Source organism: Papio anubis, chromosome 9, assembly GCF_008728515.1.
Source record: "Papio anubis isolate 15944 chromosome 9, Panubis1.0, whole genome shotgun sequence".
NCBI classification, from domain to species: Eukaryota; Metazoa; Chordata; class Mammalia; order Primates; family Cercopithecidae; genus Papio; species Papio anubis.
This window is the reverse complement of record NC_044984.1, coordinates 111,267,803-111,286,051: the sequence shown is the minus strand read 5'-3', so window position 1 is coordinate 111,286,051 and position 18,249 is coordinate 111,267,803. Positions and strand designations below refer to the sequence as shown.

Sequence of the window (18,249 nt, the reverse complement as noted above, 5' to 3'; positions counted from 1 at the left end):
GGAGGCAGCCTCCATGCTAATGAACTTGTGCTAAGGAAACAGACATCTTTGGTAGGGTAAAACACAGGTTGGGGCAGAGGGACCTGAACCAAACCTTAAATGTGATCTAAAAGTGCTTAACAACATTGGCCAGGAGAAGCAAGAACAGATAACGAAAGGAGGTAGGAAAAAAAGCTGATTTTTCTCCAGAGCTCCAGATGTCTTTATCGCTGCCTAATGACAATTACACTCAACCAATTAAGATGCCACTATGACAGTTACATTGTCAGTAAGCCTTTGGACCCCAATGTTGATGACTCTCTAATTAGTGTCTGTGCAAAGTACAACTGCAACTAATATACTAGCTGATGTAAGAACACTAAGGAAAAACTGAAGAAGAAAGAAGTCTTTTCCAAATGAGGATATGCCCCAGCCCAGTGAAGCTGTGTGCTCTCCCAGTCTTTCCTACACTTGGCAAGGTTGAGTTTACCTCTAAATAAATAGGTCGGAGACCACAGCTGATTTTTGTTGAAAGAATGGGAATAGAGCCTCTCTCGAGCTCTGTATGCCAAAGGGATTGCCAATTTAAAACGATTTACCACCAAAGAGCTTTCATTAACTAGTAAGTTTCCAATAAGCAGATTACTTATTTGGACTAACGGACTAGAAGAAGAAGGAATAAATACTGTACAGCTAAAAACAACCTTTTTTCTTCATAAGTATCCAGCAGCATTTCTATTTTGTTCCATGTGTCAGCTCTTCTTTGCTAAAAACAAAATTTTTAAGGCCCTTCCTAGCAAGCTAGGGGGTGGTTTTGATTTAAGAACACTGAGAAGTGGCCGGGCGCGGTGGCTCAAGCCTGTAATCCCAGCACTTTGGGAGGCCGAGACGGGCGGATCACGAGGTCAGGAGATCGAGTCCATCCTGGCTAACACGGTGAAACCCCGTCTACTAAAAAATACAAAAAACTAGCCGGGCGAGGTGGCAGGCGCCTGTAGTCCCAACTACTCGGGAGGCTGAGGCAGGAGAATGGCGTGAACCCGGGAGACGGAGCTTGCAGTGAGCTGAGATCCGGCCACTGCACTCCAGCCTGGGCGGCAGAGCGAGACTCCGTCTCAAAAAAAAAAAAAAAAAAAAAAAAAAACACTGAGAAGTAAGGTTAAGTGACTTACCCAGGGTCACAAGAAACACTTTAGTGGCACAGCTGGGATCAAAATGTGCCCCAGGTTTTTCTCAATCACTGCTTAGCCAACAAGCCACTCTGCCTCCTCAGATGACACTGTCTTTAAACAAATACTGCTTTTAAGAACCACCCCCATTTAAGTGCAATATAAGGAATTTATTGTTCTCAATATTGTGACTCAGGTTTGCAGGACACAGCCCCTGACCCTAAGCCATCAATTCGACCACTAAATTGCAACTGAAAGGCAAGAAGCCAACAAAAAAGGCTCAGTATGCTGGGAGCAGAACTGAGGGCTAAGCAGGTGCAACCTGTGCCTCCCAGGCCTGCTTCTCAGGGCATGCAGGAGAACATGTGGAACCATTAGTAAGACTTCTCTCTCTACAGGATCATACACAAACAGCCACTCCCAAACCAAGTCACAGTTCTATTCTGATCAGGCACCCAGAGCAGCCAAGAGGGGCCCTGTTATGAGGCTTCAGGCCAGGAATAGCAAATGGTTTCATTTGTGTGTCAAATCCAATATGTGGTAGTGGCTGCCTAGAGCTCTGTGTTGAGAAGGATTCTGAAGCTGTGTTTCATCCAGCTTACCAGAAAAACAAACGCAGTAATGGGTTATTCATGATCGCTACTGGCTGGGGAGTGAGGAGGGCAGCATCTCTGCCCCAAAGAAAACTCCACCTGGCCAAGTCCTAGTCATCCTTCCGGGTTCAGGTTGAAAGTCATTTCCCAGGAGGAAGCTAGCCTGATGCTGAGCCTGTACGAGGTGCCTCTCCCTAGCATGTCATGGCACCATGCTCCTCCCCAACCCTAACACCTCCCACAGTGCTCTGTAAACACCAGCAACTGGATCCCTTACCAGCCTATAAACTCCCCATGACCAAGGGGGTTGTGTGTGGGATTCATCCATGCTTAGTGGGTGTTGACAGAATGAATGAATTTGTTGACTTAAACCCAGAAGATGGAAGTGGTTTAAAGCCTACTGAGCAATCAGGCAGGAGCTCCTAAAACGGCAGTGTCCACATTTCAAGAGACATTCATGCCCTTAACATGTAAAGGTTTAAAGAACTATTCACTTGCTCCATATTTTCTTCAGCAATACCAAAGAATACCAATCAATAAAAGCAAGAGTATTTACTATTTTCTATGAAACATGACAGGGTTGTATTATGAAATTAACAAAATGAACTCAATCCCACAGTGCAGAGTCCTTCTGTGGAAATGCACTACAACAAACATCAAGTGGGGCTTAAGACGCATCAATTGAAAAATAATGAACGTCTTAATGGACCTTATGAGATACATGCACTACACACTTAAAACTGTTTTCCATACATCTTGGTTAATCACAATCAATAGAGTCAGAGTCAATGATGATTATGCAGAGTTATTGTAGCTGTGGCCCTTCCCATTATTCCTCGGAGAACCAGAGATGGATAAATGCAGTCATGAGTTCACCAGTATTTATTAAGGATATTCTGGAGCTCCTTCATTAAAGATATAATAAATGTAATGCTCTCCTCTAGTCACTTATCAATATCTTACCTCAGACTTATTTACCAGAAGAGCATGTATACCTCACAGCAGAAAATAAATAAATTTAAAAGTATTTTTAAAAAGAGGTCCCTAACGGGTAATGATCGAATTCCTTATGGGGAATAGTCCAATGTCACAATAAGCAGCAGCAGAAAATCTATACACAACAAGGTTTAAAGGAAAACTGTTAGGGGAAAAAGTTTTTTTAAAAAAGGAGAAAGATGGAAAGCATGTCCTTAGTAAGTATATATGGGCAACATTTATCTCACACAACCTCCTACCTGTTATTTACAAAGCGTCTGTTATCTCAATAGCCTCAAAGTAATCCACAGGCAGTATTTATTTTTTACACATTCATATAAAACTAAGAGAGTGCTGGAAACAACATCCTTGAGGGCTTCAGTTTCTGAATAGAAAATATTTTTAAATTCAGGGCAAATATGTACATATTCACATTAAAGCTACTATTCATATTTTGGCATGGTATACAGTTGATAAAAAGGTCCTTTTTAAAACAAATTTTTTTTGAGACAGTCTCGTTGTCACCAAGCTGGAGTGCAGTGGTATGATCTTGGCTCACTGCAACCTCCACCTCCCGGGTTCAAGTGATTCTTGGACCTCAGCCACCCAAGTAGCTGAGATTGCAGGTGTGTGCCACCATGCCTGGCTAATTTTTGTAGTCTTGGTAGAGAAGGGGTTTTGCCATGTTGGCCAGGCTGGTCTCGAACTCCTGACCTCAAGTGATCCACCTGCCTTGGGTTCCCAAGGTGCTGGGATTACAGGTATGCCACTGTGCCCAGCCAATAACAGGTACATTTATAATTACTGGAAAAGGCAGAGGACAACATGGCTAAAAGCAAGGTATTTCAAGTTACCTTAAATGACTTTGTTTATTTTTTGGAGGTGGAGTCTCACTCTGTTGCCCAGGCTGGGGGGCAGTGGCATGACCTCGACTCACTGCAACCTCCACCTCCTGGGTTCTAGCGATTCTCCTGCCTCAGCCTCCCGAGTAGCTGGGACTACAGGCACGTGCAACCATGCCCAGCTAATTTTTGTATTTTTAGTAGAGACAGGGTTTCACCATGTTGGCCAGGCTGGTCTCAAACTCCTGACCCTAAGTGATCCACCCACTTTGGCCTCCTAAAGTGCTGGCAGTACAGACATGAGCCACTGTGCCTGGCCTGTCTAAAATGATATTTTCCAATACTTCTTAAATGTAAAACAATGATAAAATTCCACTGAAGGGCCAACAGGCAAACTGAACCAACCAAAGATTCAGACACCAATTTTTCCATATATAAATTAGAAGCTCCAAATTTTGCTTTCTGTCTCCAAAGAACCGGAAACCCTCTCACTCTGACAGCAGGTTGGATGAATGGGGCTCTGAAAAATAACAACATATTTGAATCAGGTCATGTCTGGCAGCTGAAGCAGCAGCCAGAGATCAGCTGGTTGCTAGAGAGGTATAGGCAGTTTTGTTTTGTATCTACTTGGGCACACTTGCCTCAAAAGGAATGAAGCAAAAATGGGACAACTGAGTGTTTTTAGGGAAAGAAGAGCGCTAATATTTTGCAACAAATGATACAGTGCTCCTTCCAACCACACTTGGCAGAGGAGAAACATGGATACACAGTCCTGCTCCTTCCAATAAAGGCAGGAACTGCAGGCTAAAAAGGCAGAAATCAGGGGAAAAAATATTTAGGAGTAATGAAAAAAACCTCAACACAAACAGGGTGCTTGATATTTTTTTAAAACCAAAAGAGGGAAAATGTCCTCTCATGTGAATAGAAAAAGGTGTTTTCTTATGCCAACTAGAGTGCTTTAGCCTTATGAATCTCAAGTAACAATGAGGAGGGAGTTTATTGCAAAACATCATACTCCTGGGCATCTGATAAAAGCTTCTGGTGAGCTAATGGCTTAATGGTTAGCAGAGCTGGCACAAGGCCTCCAAGGAGCTCCTGGTTCTACCTGAGATGCACTTTTCACTAGGTGGCTCTCCTTCACTACTTATGGCAAACGACACCTAGTCCTGTACCTCAGGTTTTATACTGTGACTTTTTTGAACTCATGATGTCATCTGATTGCAACACTCAGCTTCCAGAGGGCAACTGGGGAGAAGGAAGACGAGAACAGTCTAAGCATCACAAAACAGAACAGGAAGGTTTCCATATACCCCTTTCTTCTGTTCTTTTTTCTCAAGAATAAACATATAATTTTCAAAACATTCTAAAATTCTAAGAGCTGTTACCACAATAAATCAAAGAAACAAAAGACACGTTTCCTGATCACTTACTATCAACTAACTTTCTAGACAACCTCTCTGCTAAAACACAAGGAAAACACACACTAAACCTCGCTAGCATTTCTGGAGGTCCAGCAGATCACCGATAAAAATGCAGACAGGCGCTGAACTTTGAGAGAAAGACAGGTGACTGATTCTGTAGAGATTGGTGACTTGTGAACACAAATATTTCTCAAGTTAAAGAAATGAGAAATGTTCGCTGAAAAAGCAAAGTAAAAGTGGTGTCTGAATGGCTCAGCTGCAGTTGAAGGCACATCCACTTCTCTCCCCAGCAAAGAAAACAACGGGTGCAGGTCTTTTCTGCGCTGCTGCATATCCCTGCTAAGTGGTCAAGTGACAACAGAGAAAGGCAAGAGCGAGGGCCAGAGAAGGCGCTCACGGAGGTAATGGAAGCCCAGAGTGTGGGGTCGCCGAAGGGGAGTTTTCCTTTCTTACACACTTGCCTCAAAGTTTCCTGGGTCCTGGGAAAGATGTTAGACTCTGAGGGCACAAAGATGCTTAACACAAGGCCGCCACCATTTCAAAAGGGGAAAGTCAACAGGACCAAATGCTGCCAAGAGGCTGGAGAGGACGAGCCAAGAAAAGGCCATTGGTTTGTTGAGCAAAAGATCACAGGGGACCTCTGAGAGTGCAGTGCAGTAGGGCTGGGACGGAGCCAGGTTAGATGGGGAGGAAGGAAGAGGGCAGGAGGCATGGGCTCTCACTATGTACAGCACTGACAGGAAGATGGCAGGGATGGTTTGGAGACTTCAAGTCAAAAGGTTAGATTGCAAAGAAGCTGAGGGCTACAAAAGCATTTTTAAATAATTTATTAATCTGGAAAATAAAAATTCATTCTCCTGAATCCAGTAATTCTGCTTACAGGACTCTAGCCTAGGAAAACAATCAGGAATGCAAGACTAGGAGACGATAATGAAAGAACTTTAACTCTCTATTTTATGCACTTATATAGAATTTCAAGTTTCTACAGTAGCATGTGTCTAATCATTTTAAAATAAAGATTTGTAGTGCTAAAAAGGAGAAAAATTTGCAGACATATATACATAAAATATGCATAACATCCATATAACAAAACACAGGAAATGACATTAATGTTCACTATTAGGGGAATAAATAGGGAAACTGGGGTATAATTATCCAAAGTGTTTTTTCAACAAGTCAAAGAAAGTAATGAAAAATATACAACACGAAAAAAATTCATCAGTTTGGTGAGGGAAAAAGGCCACAAATTTAACAAAGGCTATAATCACATTATGAAAAAACATGCATAGAAAAACAGACTGAGAACCAAATCAGACACATGGGAGACCTTAACAAAGGTTGTATTCCATGCTAGAATTTGAGTGACTTTCTCTTCTCTACTTTCTAACACAGTTGCAAAACAACATGGTTTTTACCACTGCTTTTGTTTTTATTCTTTTTGCTTTAATTAATTAATTTATTTATTTATTTATTTATTTATTTTTGAGACGGAGTCTTGCCCTGTCGCCCAGGCTGGAATGCAATGGCACAATCTCAGCTCACTGCAACCTCTGTCTCCCAGGTTCAAGTAATTCTCCTGCCTCAGCCTCCCAAGTAGCCGGGATTACAGGTGTCCACCACCACACCCAGCTAATTTTTGCATTTTTAGTTAGAGACGGGGTTTCACCATGTTGGCCGGGCTGGTCTTGAACTCCTGACCTCGTTATCTGCCCGCCTCAGCCTGCCAAACTGCTGGGATTACATTACAAGCGTGAGCCAATGCGCCCAGCTGCTTTTGTTTTTAAATAGGCACATGTCACAAAAGAAAAACCAAAATGACGCTACAATAGCCAAAGCTTCAGAGCAGCAAATGAGAACCGGAGACGGCAGCCTCACCAGCCAGCCCTGCCTGTGGATGCTGCAGAAACACGATGGAGCGGCTCCACTCACGCACACCCAGCATGGCTCTGAGCCTCCGCCACCTCATGCAAGATGAGGGTCTCAGAACGGATCATCTCTTAAAGTTACTTCCAGGTTTAAAATTGTATGATTCTAAGCTGAGAAAACCAAGAAATTAGAGAACAGACATAGGCATTTCTCCAGTTTCCCACATAACATCATATACACGTGGCAGGGGGCAAGGGGAGTCTGTGTATTAAGTTTTAATGCTTACGCCATATAAAACAGTATACATTTAACAAAATATGACATACCACTCATAGTTTTAAAAGATGCTTACAGGCCGGGTGCAGTGGCTCATGCCTGTAATCCCAGCACTTTGGGAGGCTGAGGTGGGCAGGTTTCTTGAAGCCAGGGGTTTGAGAACAGCCTGGCCAACGTGGTGAAACCCCATCTCTAGTAAAAATATAAAAATTAGCTGGGTGTGGTGGCGCACACCTGTAGTCCCAGCTACTCGGGAGGCTGAGGCAGGAGAATCCCTTGAACCTGGGAGGCGGAGGTTACAGTGAGCCGAGATGGCACCACTGCACTCCAGCCTGGGCGACAGAGTGAGACTGTGTCTCAAAAAAATAAAAATGTAAATTTAAATTTAAAAATATGCTTTTGTACAAATTGCTAGAAGGAAAATATAGTAGATGGCTGTAAAGTTAAATATTATTTCTAAGTAAAATAACAATATAAAACAAAAATGCTTCAGTGAACCAGCGAGGCCACACGACAAGTTGCCCTGTCAGCTGCAGATGGTCCTGTCTCCAGGAGTTCCCAGAAGAGTGGACGCTAGGCTACAGTGCTAGAGAAATCTCTGGGAGGAGACAGGACTGCAATTGGCCTTAACGAATGGATTCTGGGTTTCTTTTTGGGTTGATGAAAATGTTCTGGAATTAGATAGTGGTGTTGTTGCACAACCTTGTAAATCTACTAAACAAAAATCACTGCATTGTACACTTTGAAAGAGTGAATTTTATGGCATATGAATTATACAGTCATGTGTCACTAAACGACAGGGATACACTCAGAAAAAATGCATCCTTTGGTGAATTTATCATTGTGCAAACATCATAGCGTGTTCTTACACAAACCCAGGTGGCAGAACCTACTATACACCTAGGATACACGAGTGGCCAATATCATATATGGGGCCCATCACTAACTGAAATGCTGTTATGCAGCATATGACTGTACCCCAACTAAAAAAAATGATGCAGTCAGAGGTAACTAAACAGAACAGTGTGGAAAAAACAAAAGTACACTTGACAAGTGTAATAAGGAAAAAGGTAGGTTAGAAAAGAAATGTCAAAGAGTTCTGAATGTCAGGAAAAGTTAACTGGAAATTATTTGTAAGACTGTAGAGTAAGCAAAGACTCATGGACAAAACTGAACCATCAAATGCTTTGGAAAGAATGTCTGTTTCTCCACCGGAAAAACAAGCCTCAGGTAAACAGGGGCCCGGTCCTGTTCACATGATGGGTATTTGAGTGTCAAATGCGTTTATGAATGAGTGACTATTTTCAGATTTCACTGGTTTTATGTGAAGAGTAGGGAAGAACCATGACTGGGTCCATCATGAGGTTCACTGCAACAAATATCAGTCTGAGCCTATGCAACATGACTCCAAACCAGGAATATTTACACAGATTGCTTAAAAGGTGAGAAAAAGAGATTCTGCTCTCCATCAATGATATGAAATGTACTTAATAGGTATAAATGCAAAAATGCTTCATAGTTTAGCTCTAGTTACATAAAACTAAGCCTCTGAACAGACTCCACTTGTGCAAAAGAAAGAGAAGAGGGAAGGAAAAAAGAAGAATAAGAGAAACACAAGGTAAGTACAAGAGAAAGAAGGGGTGAGGTGGCCACTGTCTCTTTAAGAAGCTCCTTGGAGATACATAACTGTAGAAAGCCTGGTGAATTCAACATTGATTGGGAATGAGGTAACCACAAACACCACTGTCTCAAATGAAAAGGAATTCAAGATCTGACCCAGAAAACAAGCATTGTAACCACCAGATAAAATTTTAATGATAAACACAAGATGCTGTACATACAAGCAAGACTGAAGTCTCTCATGCTAAGCCATCAACGTAAGGTTTTCTTAGAAAGAAGAGCCGTGAGGAGCCTCTCTGACCCATAGATCAGGTTTCATCCTATTGATCCACAGAACTCGGCCATCGTTTTGCTCTGTGTTGGCATAATCTATAATGTTGAACAAACCCCGAGGGAACAGAGAGGCAGGGAAAGAAGGACTGGCATCTGGACTCGTAAGGGGCCTGCCCTTCGGGAGCTCCAAAGAAGAAATTCGTAAGTGGTTTTGAGAGTCAAGGCTCTCCTTTATTTGTAAGTTCTTTTGTGACTCTTTCAGTACAGTCTCAGCCTTCTGTCCTCAAGTGTCTTCTGACACTCTAGGCAGAGATCCCTTTAGCTGGAATGATCTAAGTAACTTCTGGAGTTCCCACCAAACTGTAGCATTTGTGGGTAGAAAGGAGCTGCATATCGGGCGATCGTAGGCCCATATTTTAGCAATGAGGTGGAGAAGCCCAACGTGCACTGATAACTTAATGGACAGAATCGCAAGTATCTGGACCATCAATCTTTCTAAAACTAGTTCTGCAGCACTCCCAAGAAAGGCTTTCACCTCTAAATCATAGCCAGTAAAACAGAAACTGAAGAAAAGCATTCCTCCTGGGTATATCTTGTTTAAAGCAGAAATACTTTTTTTCATAGGCACTGCATACCACAAAATATTAAAATAATCCGACTCTTTGGAATTTCTATTCAAAAGGTGCTCTTTAAGGAATGCTGCTTAAGGAAAGACTTTTCTTTAAAGAAAAGGACTCCTCTACTACTGAGTTTTAAAGTCCAAGGTTTGTTTTGTTTTCCCATAGGCAGGAACTTCCCTAAGGCGTCTCACTCCATAGCTGATCCAAACTCAGAAATTTAAGTGTTCTGGTCTCTACTTTATGGTATTAAGTATACAATCTGAGGCTGTAGTTCATGACATCTTCCTAATCCAAAAAGAAAACTGATCTTACTGTACAGAAATTAAGTATATAAATGTACCTCTGTAACAAAGTAGGAAGACTTCATCAAAGTGGTTTTTGGGACAGAAGCTGAAGGAATTTACAGAAGCTAAAAGTAAATGTCTTGGCCATGGAGAAAAAAAAAAAAGCTATTTCGGGACAACTTAAGTAACAAATATGTACTATATGGTGGGGAAGGAAGATTATGTGTGGCCACAGCCCTTCTTCACAATAAGGGATTTAGAAAAAGAGAATGAGAACAGGGCCTGTCTGTGCCAACACTTATTATATCTGCTTGACTTTTTTATGTCTTCATAAAATACAAACTGTTTGCCTTAATGAAAATCTCACATAACATGCCACAAAAGTGATTTAAAAGCTGGGAAAGACATATTGAGACAAATGGATCACAGATCCGCTCTACACCATGTGCTTCTCACCCTCGCTGCAGCGCTCTCACGTCCTCGGGAACAGAATCACAGAGACTCTCCCTCTTCCACATGGGCTGTAACTGAGGGAGGTACATGCTCTCAAGGGAAGCTAAGGTCACTGGTACTCAGAGGGCAGTACGTGAGAAATGAAAGACCTTCAGATGCAGAGCACTCAGTGGAAATGGTTTTGCTTACCCAGCAATGACCACGCCATCGTGAGAATGCACATCACACAAAACCGCGTCAGGAATGTGCTCCAGCTCACTCACGGCACCTTTGCGATTCTGCGTGAGGAAAAGGGGGATGCAGTTTAGACTATTCTTGGGACAGCCCAAAAGCCAAGCATTGTGCTTTTTCACTTACTTTCCACAGCAATTCTCTACAGCATAGAGAGCAAGTGCATTCAAAGTTCTGTGGGCATTCAAAAAGACAAAAATGATGACTCACATGCTAAGCTATCAAGCATGGACGAGTTACCATATATCCCAAAGGCACTGAACTCGAGGACATGGGATGTGTGAGACACTGCCCCATCTTCCAGGAGGTTACAGAATAGAAAGCAAATATGTGCTCACCAATAACTACCATCCACAATAGGCTGGCACATATCTGCTGGGAGTGGCAAGTATCTAAAGAAGCTTATAAAGTATACGAAAAAGTTCAGTTTAGCAAAAAGAAAGTATTACATGATACCTTACCTGTTAACTCTTATGAGGATTCTCAGAATAAAATGCAAAATTATATACAAATAGATAAAGATCAGGATAAGAAAAAGGAGAAGAGATGATACTATTTCTAACTGAGAGGTCAGAGGTTTCATGGAAATAGTATTTAAATGAAAGTTTAGGCCAGGCGCAGTGGCTCATGCCTGTAATCCCAGCACTTTGGGAGGCAGAGGCAGGAAGAGCACTTGAGCTCAGAAGTTTGAGACCAGCCTGTGCAACACAGGTGACCCCATCTCTACAAAAAATGTAAAAGATAGTCAGGTGTGGTGGCATGTGCCTGTAGCCCCAGCTATTTGAGAGGATGAGGCAGTAGGGTCACTTGAGTCCAGGAACTTAAGGCTACAGTGAGTTATGATTGTAACACTGTACTTCAGTCTGGGCAAGAGAGTGAGACCCTATCTCTTAAAAAAAAAAAAAAAATGAAATTGAATTACAATGAAGGAAATCTGAATGGATATAAAGTATTTACATGTGGGAGGTTGGGAAAAGTGAGACAGTTAAGCCACAAAGCAAGCATGAATAAAGATAGTCGAGAATACCATAATTTCAATTTTACCAGACTGGGACAAGGACAAGGACTAGAAACAGTGTAGTACCCAGCACAGTTCTTAACATACAGCAAGTGTTCGATAAGTGGTAGCCATTATTATTATTATTTCTATTATTAGGAAAAAGATTATGACATCATTCCATTAAAATACACATTTATTAAACACCTAGACTCCAGAACTGAGCAAAGTAATTCGCATGATGGTCTTAATCCAAGCAACGAGTCTAAGGCTGAGACAAAACTGGACACATCCACGTGGAGCTGTCCTATGACTGGAGATATGGGGAGGGAAGGCAAGGAACTGGGAAACAGCTGTGTGAGGGCCGCAGCCAAGGTTACAATAACAGAAAAGCTCTTGTGAGGGAAAAGGTATTGAAAGAAAAATAAAGGGTCTAAGATGAAAACCTCCATGTATGCAAACACCAGGAAAAAGAATACTATGGCCACCATAGTATTATGGCAAACACCAGGAAAAAGAATACTATGGCCACCATTATGTCATACTGACACCATAGTATCAAGTGTCATGGCAGACACTTGATGACAATCATCCTCACCATGAAGCCATGAGCAGTGCCACTCCTAGCTCCCACTCTAGAGAAGAAAAAATGGAGGCAGACAAAAGTAAAGCAACTTGCCCCAACACTGCCTTTCATTTCTTTTTCTTTTTTTTTTTTTTTTTGAGACAGTCTTGCTCTGTTGCCCAAGCTGGAGTACAATGGCGCAATCTTGGCTCACTGCAAGCTCCACCTCCAGGGTTCAGGCAATTCTCCAATCTCAGTCTCCCAAGTAGCTGGGACTACAGGCTTGTGCCACCATGCCTGGCTAATTTTTGTATTTTTAGTAGAGACAGGGTTTCACCATGTTGGCCAGGCTGGTCTGGAACTCCTAACCTCAAGTCATCCAGCTGCCTCAGCCTCCCAAAGTGCTGGGATTACAGGAGTGACCCACAGTGCCCAGCTGCCTTTCACGTTTTGATAAGGCTTTCTTTCGTTCCAGAATTTTGGTAAGAATCCCACCATTACATTTAATGAAAGATACATCGTTTAAAATTTCACTCCTAGAATTCTCCTTGTTAATAGTGTCAGGAAATGGACCTGACACGCTCCAAATAGAAGTCTCCCTCATGTTTGGTTTGCCCTGCAGTCCACTCCAGTTCACTCAATCAACAGCCATGTAGTGAGTATTTACCTAACAGATGACTTCGTGCTAGTTAGAAAGAAATACTAAATAGCCATTCAGCTAGATTGCATATAACTTGTGAAGTCTTACTAAGTGCCAAATGCTAGGTGGTGGGTCTTTAAAACATTGTCACTTCTGCCACCTCCAGGCCCAACAAGGACACACCTGTCCTCTTCCCTTGCTTTCTCCATCACCAAAGAGGAAGCAAAAAACACAGCTGCTGCTTTTTTCTACCAGGGTCTGACATCTTCGAATTCAAGCCTGGGGATGCCAAATATCTCCAAGTCTCCTGCTTGTACATCTCAAAAGTATCTCTCCCTTCTGGAGAGAAAGGCCCCTTTAACACTCAGTTCTTAAGCTTTCCTTAAATCGCAGCCTCTCCCACCAGGGTTAGACCCTCTGCTTTCTGACCCTTTGTCTGTCTGGGCAGCTTTCTTTGTCATACGTTTCTGCCTGTGTCCATCATCTGGACCTACCCAGGCACACGGGCAAGAGGGATTGGGGGCTTCCTCCAGATAAGTTTATTACCGTAGGTCGATGGAAAAGGGCACTGTGGGGCCAGCGTGACCTGTCTTAGTGGTGGTGTCTTAACGGCCTAAGAAAGGATAACCACACTAACTCTCAGAATAGTGGTTCTCGACTGGGAGGGGATTTTGATTCCCAGGGGACATTCAGCAATGTCTAGGGGTATTTCTAGTTGTCATGATTGGGGGAGGAGAATGCTACTGGCATCTAACGGGGAGAGGCCAGAGATACTGCTCAACAGCCTGCAATGCACAGAACAGCCCCCCACAAAAAGAATTAGCTGGCCCTAAATGTCACTAGTGCTGGGGTTGAGAACCCCTGAATTAGAGAGACACTGCTCTTATTGACTTTCCTAGAAACTGTGTGAGGTTGCCCAGATCAAGAGTATCGGTCACTAATCAGGTTAGCAGGTGACTAGGGACAGACAGGCACATAGGCAATATGTCACTATCAGTAATGCACAAAAACTTGTTAATCTCAAAGTCTATTAGGATTGACCTTTACGGGAGTAAAGAGAATGTTTCCATCCCTTCTCTGCCACTGAATCTCCAGCCTCCCAGGTGGGAAGGAAACACTGCCACCATACTGCTGTCTCGTCATGCCTCAAACAGCTTTATGTAACACGGCTCTTGACAGTTATCTCCTATGGAAACACTTCACTGTGCAAATTCTTAGCTGTGATCTAATATTTCTGTAGAGACTTTGAAGTGATAAATGTTATGGAAGCACGCCAGTAGGTTATGTGAGGGAAGAGAAGACAGTGCTTAGAGATGTTTAATCATCTCCCTCTTACATTTACTGGAAATGACATTTTCGGCTCCTCTTTTGTATGCAGGTAGTGCTTTTGCTTTCTGGGCCCCTCCAGAGAGTTGGTGAAAGTCAAAGGGGCTGCACGGAGCACTCCTCTGACCACCCTAACAATCAGAGAGGAAGTGGCTGGCAACCCAATCTCACCCTTCCTCTCCTGCAGAGTAAGAGGACGTTCCCAAATCTTGAGGCTGAAAACAGAGGCAAATCATCTAATGGCGAACAAAATGGGCAACAAGTCACCAACAGCTGAAGGGGCGGCTCAGTGTACCCCTCTCCCTTCGCTGTTGGCAATTAATCTCAGGCTATGAGTGAAAGCTTGGATACCCATGTCCTTGCAGGCTATTCTTTCACAGGTAATGATATTGGCCACTGCCCACCTTCCAGTTGGTTCGTAACATGTGTTCCTTGGCTCGGCACTCTTGGAAGATGAGCTTCCAGCAAGAATAGTCAGAGATGCTGCTATCCGGAAGGTGCCCTTCCTGCTGGCACAGCCTGTACCACAGCACCTCATCCTCCGCAATCACCTTCCACGTCTTGCTCACCTAAAACAGCAGAAGTGACACAAATGTCAAATTCTGCAATTAGAGAAGCCCCTTGTCATCCAAAAATCAATCAACACCTATATTATTGCCCTGGGTTTATGGCAGTATAAAATGTCTCATTAACAAAACACTATGAGGTGAAAAAAAAATACAAGCAAATGTTTCCAGTTTTATCTTTCAAGATTTCAAAATTGTTGTACCACCATGTAATATCACATTTTAGACTACTTGGTTCAATTTTAATCTAACAAATAAGAGAAGAAAATACACAAATACATAAAATGCAAAAAACACAAACTTTTACATGGTAATTAGCTATACAATCATACAGAGCTTTTCAGAACAGAATCTCTTTACTTTTGACAAACAGCATTTGTATTTCCACCTTATAGAATTGAAGATTGATGGCCTCCGAAATCAAAGGCTGTCATAAAATTACCTAAAACCCAAACATCTGGTCAGGTAGAAAATTCAAATTTAAATTGCATGTGAGAATTTAGATTTTAAACATATGTACATATTTAATTAACAGAAAACTCAAGCCATTATCCAGGACTAAGATTAGATCTAGAAAAATTAATGTTATGTCTGGCCTTTTAAATCCCAACAGTATCCAGAGGAAATAGCCATTTTAACTATTAGCATTTTGTTTTCCAACACTAATTTAGGGGAACAAAGAGTTTACTTCATCACAGGATAATATGCAAAGTTGGCCAGACTGCAAAAGATGGACTCTGTTGGCAGATGAGCAACTGATCGAGCAGATCAGTGTGATACCGGTCTGCAGAGCATCCTGGGAAAGCAGGATCAAGTGCCTGATGCTTGCTCTCCATCCAAAAGTTGAGACTCACTTCTAATGAAGAGTGGTGACAGGTAGGTTGCAGTACCCTGTACTTTTTAACACTCCCTTAGGGCCACTTCAAGACTCAAAGACAGAGATAGGAAGAAGGAAAATGAGAGAAAGTAGGAAACCAGATTCTTACTGCACAAAGAGCCTCAGCTGATAAAGCACTGACAGAGAGTTAGCTTACAGGATGGCAGATTAAAGACCTGCTCCTCCATAACAGCAGTAAGAATTCCACCAAAAATGATCAATCAACTTTTTCAGAATCTAGAAATTAATAAAAGGATTGCAACATTCTGAGGAACATTTATCCAAGGAAAGTGCCTGAATCTCAGTAAGAACAGTGACGTCTGAGTTGTTTTAATGTGTGCTAATTCTGTTTCCTCCTCCAGCTCCGGGATTGCCTTAAAAATCAACAGCCTCGTGAAGACAGCAGCTGTAAAAACTGGCAGCCTAGCAGCCATTAGAGAGGCCAGACACGTTTAGAACTCCCCAAAAATCAAATCCCTAGAGAACTGTCACCATTTGACCTGCTGGCAGCTTGCCAGAAAGCTCTATTCTCAAGGCTTGACTTTATCTGACCTAGCTGAGCACTCTCTCTGTTCTATCTCCAGGGCATTTGCCCAAAATAGTAAGTGGCAACTGCTTAACTCTGCAGCTACCTGGGGAGGCACAGACAGTTGAGGCAAACAAGAGGCTGACCAAAAAGCTTGAAAGAAAAAGCTGGGAAATGGGATGCCCATAGGAAGCTCTGAAAGGCTCCAATGGGAGTCTGGAATGCCACATGAACGTATAGGGCTGTGTGTGTGCCCAGGAAAGACCAGATAAAGCCCTAACCTCTCCCCTCTGGCTGACCTTGAGGCTCTGCACCAGCAGGAAGTGAAGGCTAAGGCAGAGTTGTAAGCTGCTACAATGGTGAAGCAGTACTCTAACGTACAGACAGCAGCTCAGCAAAGGCTGGGAGACTTACTGGTTTAGTGGATTTAAGGAAATCTCCATTTGATAACTAGCTAACCACTAAGCTAGCCAAGCAGAGACTTCAGTAGCTGCACATGACAAAGAATACAAATTAGAGAATAAGTCCAGAAAAGTCACTAAACAAACAAACAGCAGCAACAACAAAAATAACAACAGCAATAACAGCAAATTCTGCAGAGGGAGAAAGATTGTATTTCCAGAGTTTCCATTATTTAAAACGTCCAGTTTTTAACAAAATTACAAAAGCATGCAAAGAAACAAGGAAGCAGGGCCCATACACAGGGGAAAAGGCAGTCAACAGAAGCTACCCCTGAGAAAGTCCAGACGCTGGACTTACTAAACAGAGACTTTAAATCAGCTATTTTAAATATGTTCAAAATACTAAAAGAAAGCATGTCTAAAGAAATAAAAGAAAGTAGAAGAGCAATGTCTTACCATATAGAAGTTACCAATAGAGAAATAGAAATTGTCTGTTAAAAAAAAATAGGGAGGCTGAGGTGGGAGGATCACCAGGTCAGGAGATTGAGACCATCCTGGCTAACATGGTGAAACCCCATTTCTACTAAAAATACAAAAAATTATCTGGGCGTGGTGGTGGGCACCTGTAGTCCCAGCTACTCGGGAGGCTGATGCAGGAGAATCATTTGAACACAGGAGGCAGAGGTTGCAGTGAGCCAAGATCACATCACTGCATTTCAGCCTGGGCGACAGAGCAAGACTCCATCTCAAAAAAAAAAAAAAAAAAGAGAAGCTCTGGAGTTAAAAAGTACAGTAACTGAAGTAAAAAATTCCCTAAAGGGGCTCAACAAGTTTGAGAGGCAGAAAAATCAGCAAACTTGGTCAGGCGCAGTGGCCCACACCTGTAATCCCCGCACTTTGGGAGGCCAAGGCAGGTGGATCACAAGGTCAGGAGTTTGAGACCAGCCTGGCCAACATGGTAAAACCCCATCTTTACTAAAAATATAAAAAATTAGCTCAGCATGGTGGCATGCGCCTGTAGTCCCAGCTACTCAGGAGGCTGAGGCAGGAGAATCACTTGAACCCAGGAGGCAGAGGTTGCAGTGAGTCAAGATCACGCCACTGCACTCCAGCCTTGGCAACAGTGCAAGACTCTGTCTTGGAAAAAAAAAATCAGGAAACTTAAAGCAGGTCAACCAAGATTATCTACTCCATGGCAGGGAGGGGGTGGGAAGAATAAAGAAAAAAAAAATCTGTAATCCTAGCACCTTTGGAGGCCAAGGCAGGAGGATCACTCAGTGAGCTGAGACCACCCTGGTGAACAGCGTGAGACACCATCTCTACCAAAAAAAAAAAAAATTAGCCAGATGTGATGGTGTGTGCCTGTAGTCCTAGCTACTTGTGAGGCTGAGGCGGGAAGATTGCTTGAGTCCAGGAGTTCAAGGCTGCAGTGAGCTATTATTGTACCACTACCCTCCAGACTAGGTGACATAGTGAAATCTCATCTCTAAAAAACGAAAACAACAAAGCAAAACAAAAAAAAAATGAATACAATGAACAAAGCCTCAGAGGCCTTAGGATATGACCCAAGTGTACCAACAAACACCAAATGAAATTATCTCAGAGCAGAGTTTTTGGTGTACTATTGGAATCAGGTGGGTATTAATCCAAACTAGATTATTTTAAACTAAGGTGTTCACTGTAATTCCTAGGCAACAACTAAGAAAATAACTCTAAAAAAACAGAGTAAAGAAATTAAAATGGCATACT

The 18,249-nt window shown here is 42.5% G+C and overlaps 1 protein-coding gene across 4 annotated transcripts in view; it reads right to left on the bottom strand.

Moving 5' to 3' along the window:
* FBXW8 (F-box and WD repeat domain containing 8) overlaps positions 1-18,249 on the bottom strand; it is a 111,899-nt gene that overhangs the window by 68,169 nt on the left and 25,481 nt on the right. For all 4 annotated transcript variants that reach the window (XM_031650797.1, XM_009181791.4, XM_031650796.1 and 1 more), the window contains 2 exons: positions 14,535-14,699; positions 10,561-10,649 (listed from right to left, as the gene is read on the bottom strand). In XM_031650797.1, coding sequence (XP_031506657.1) covers positions 10,561-10,649; positions 14,535-14,699 — 254 coding nt within the window. The remainder of the gene's footprint in view (positions 1-10,560; positions 10,650-14,534; positions 14,700-18,249) is intronic.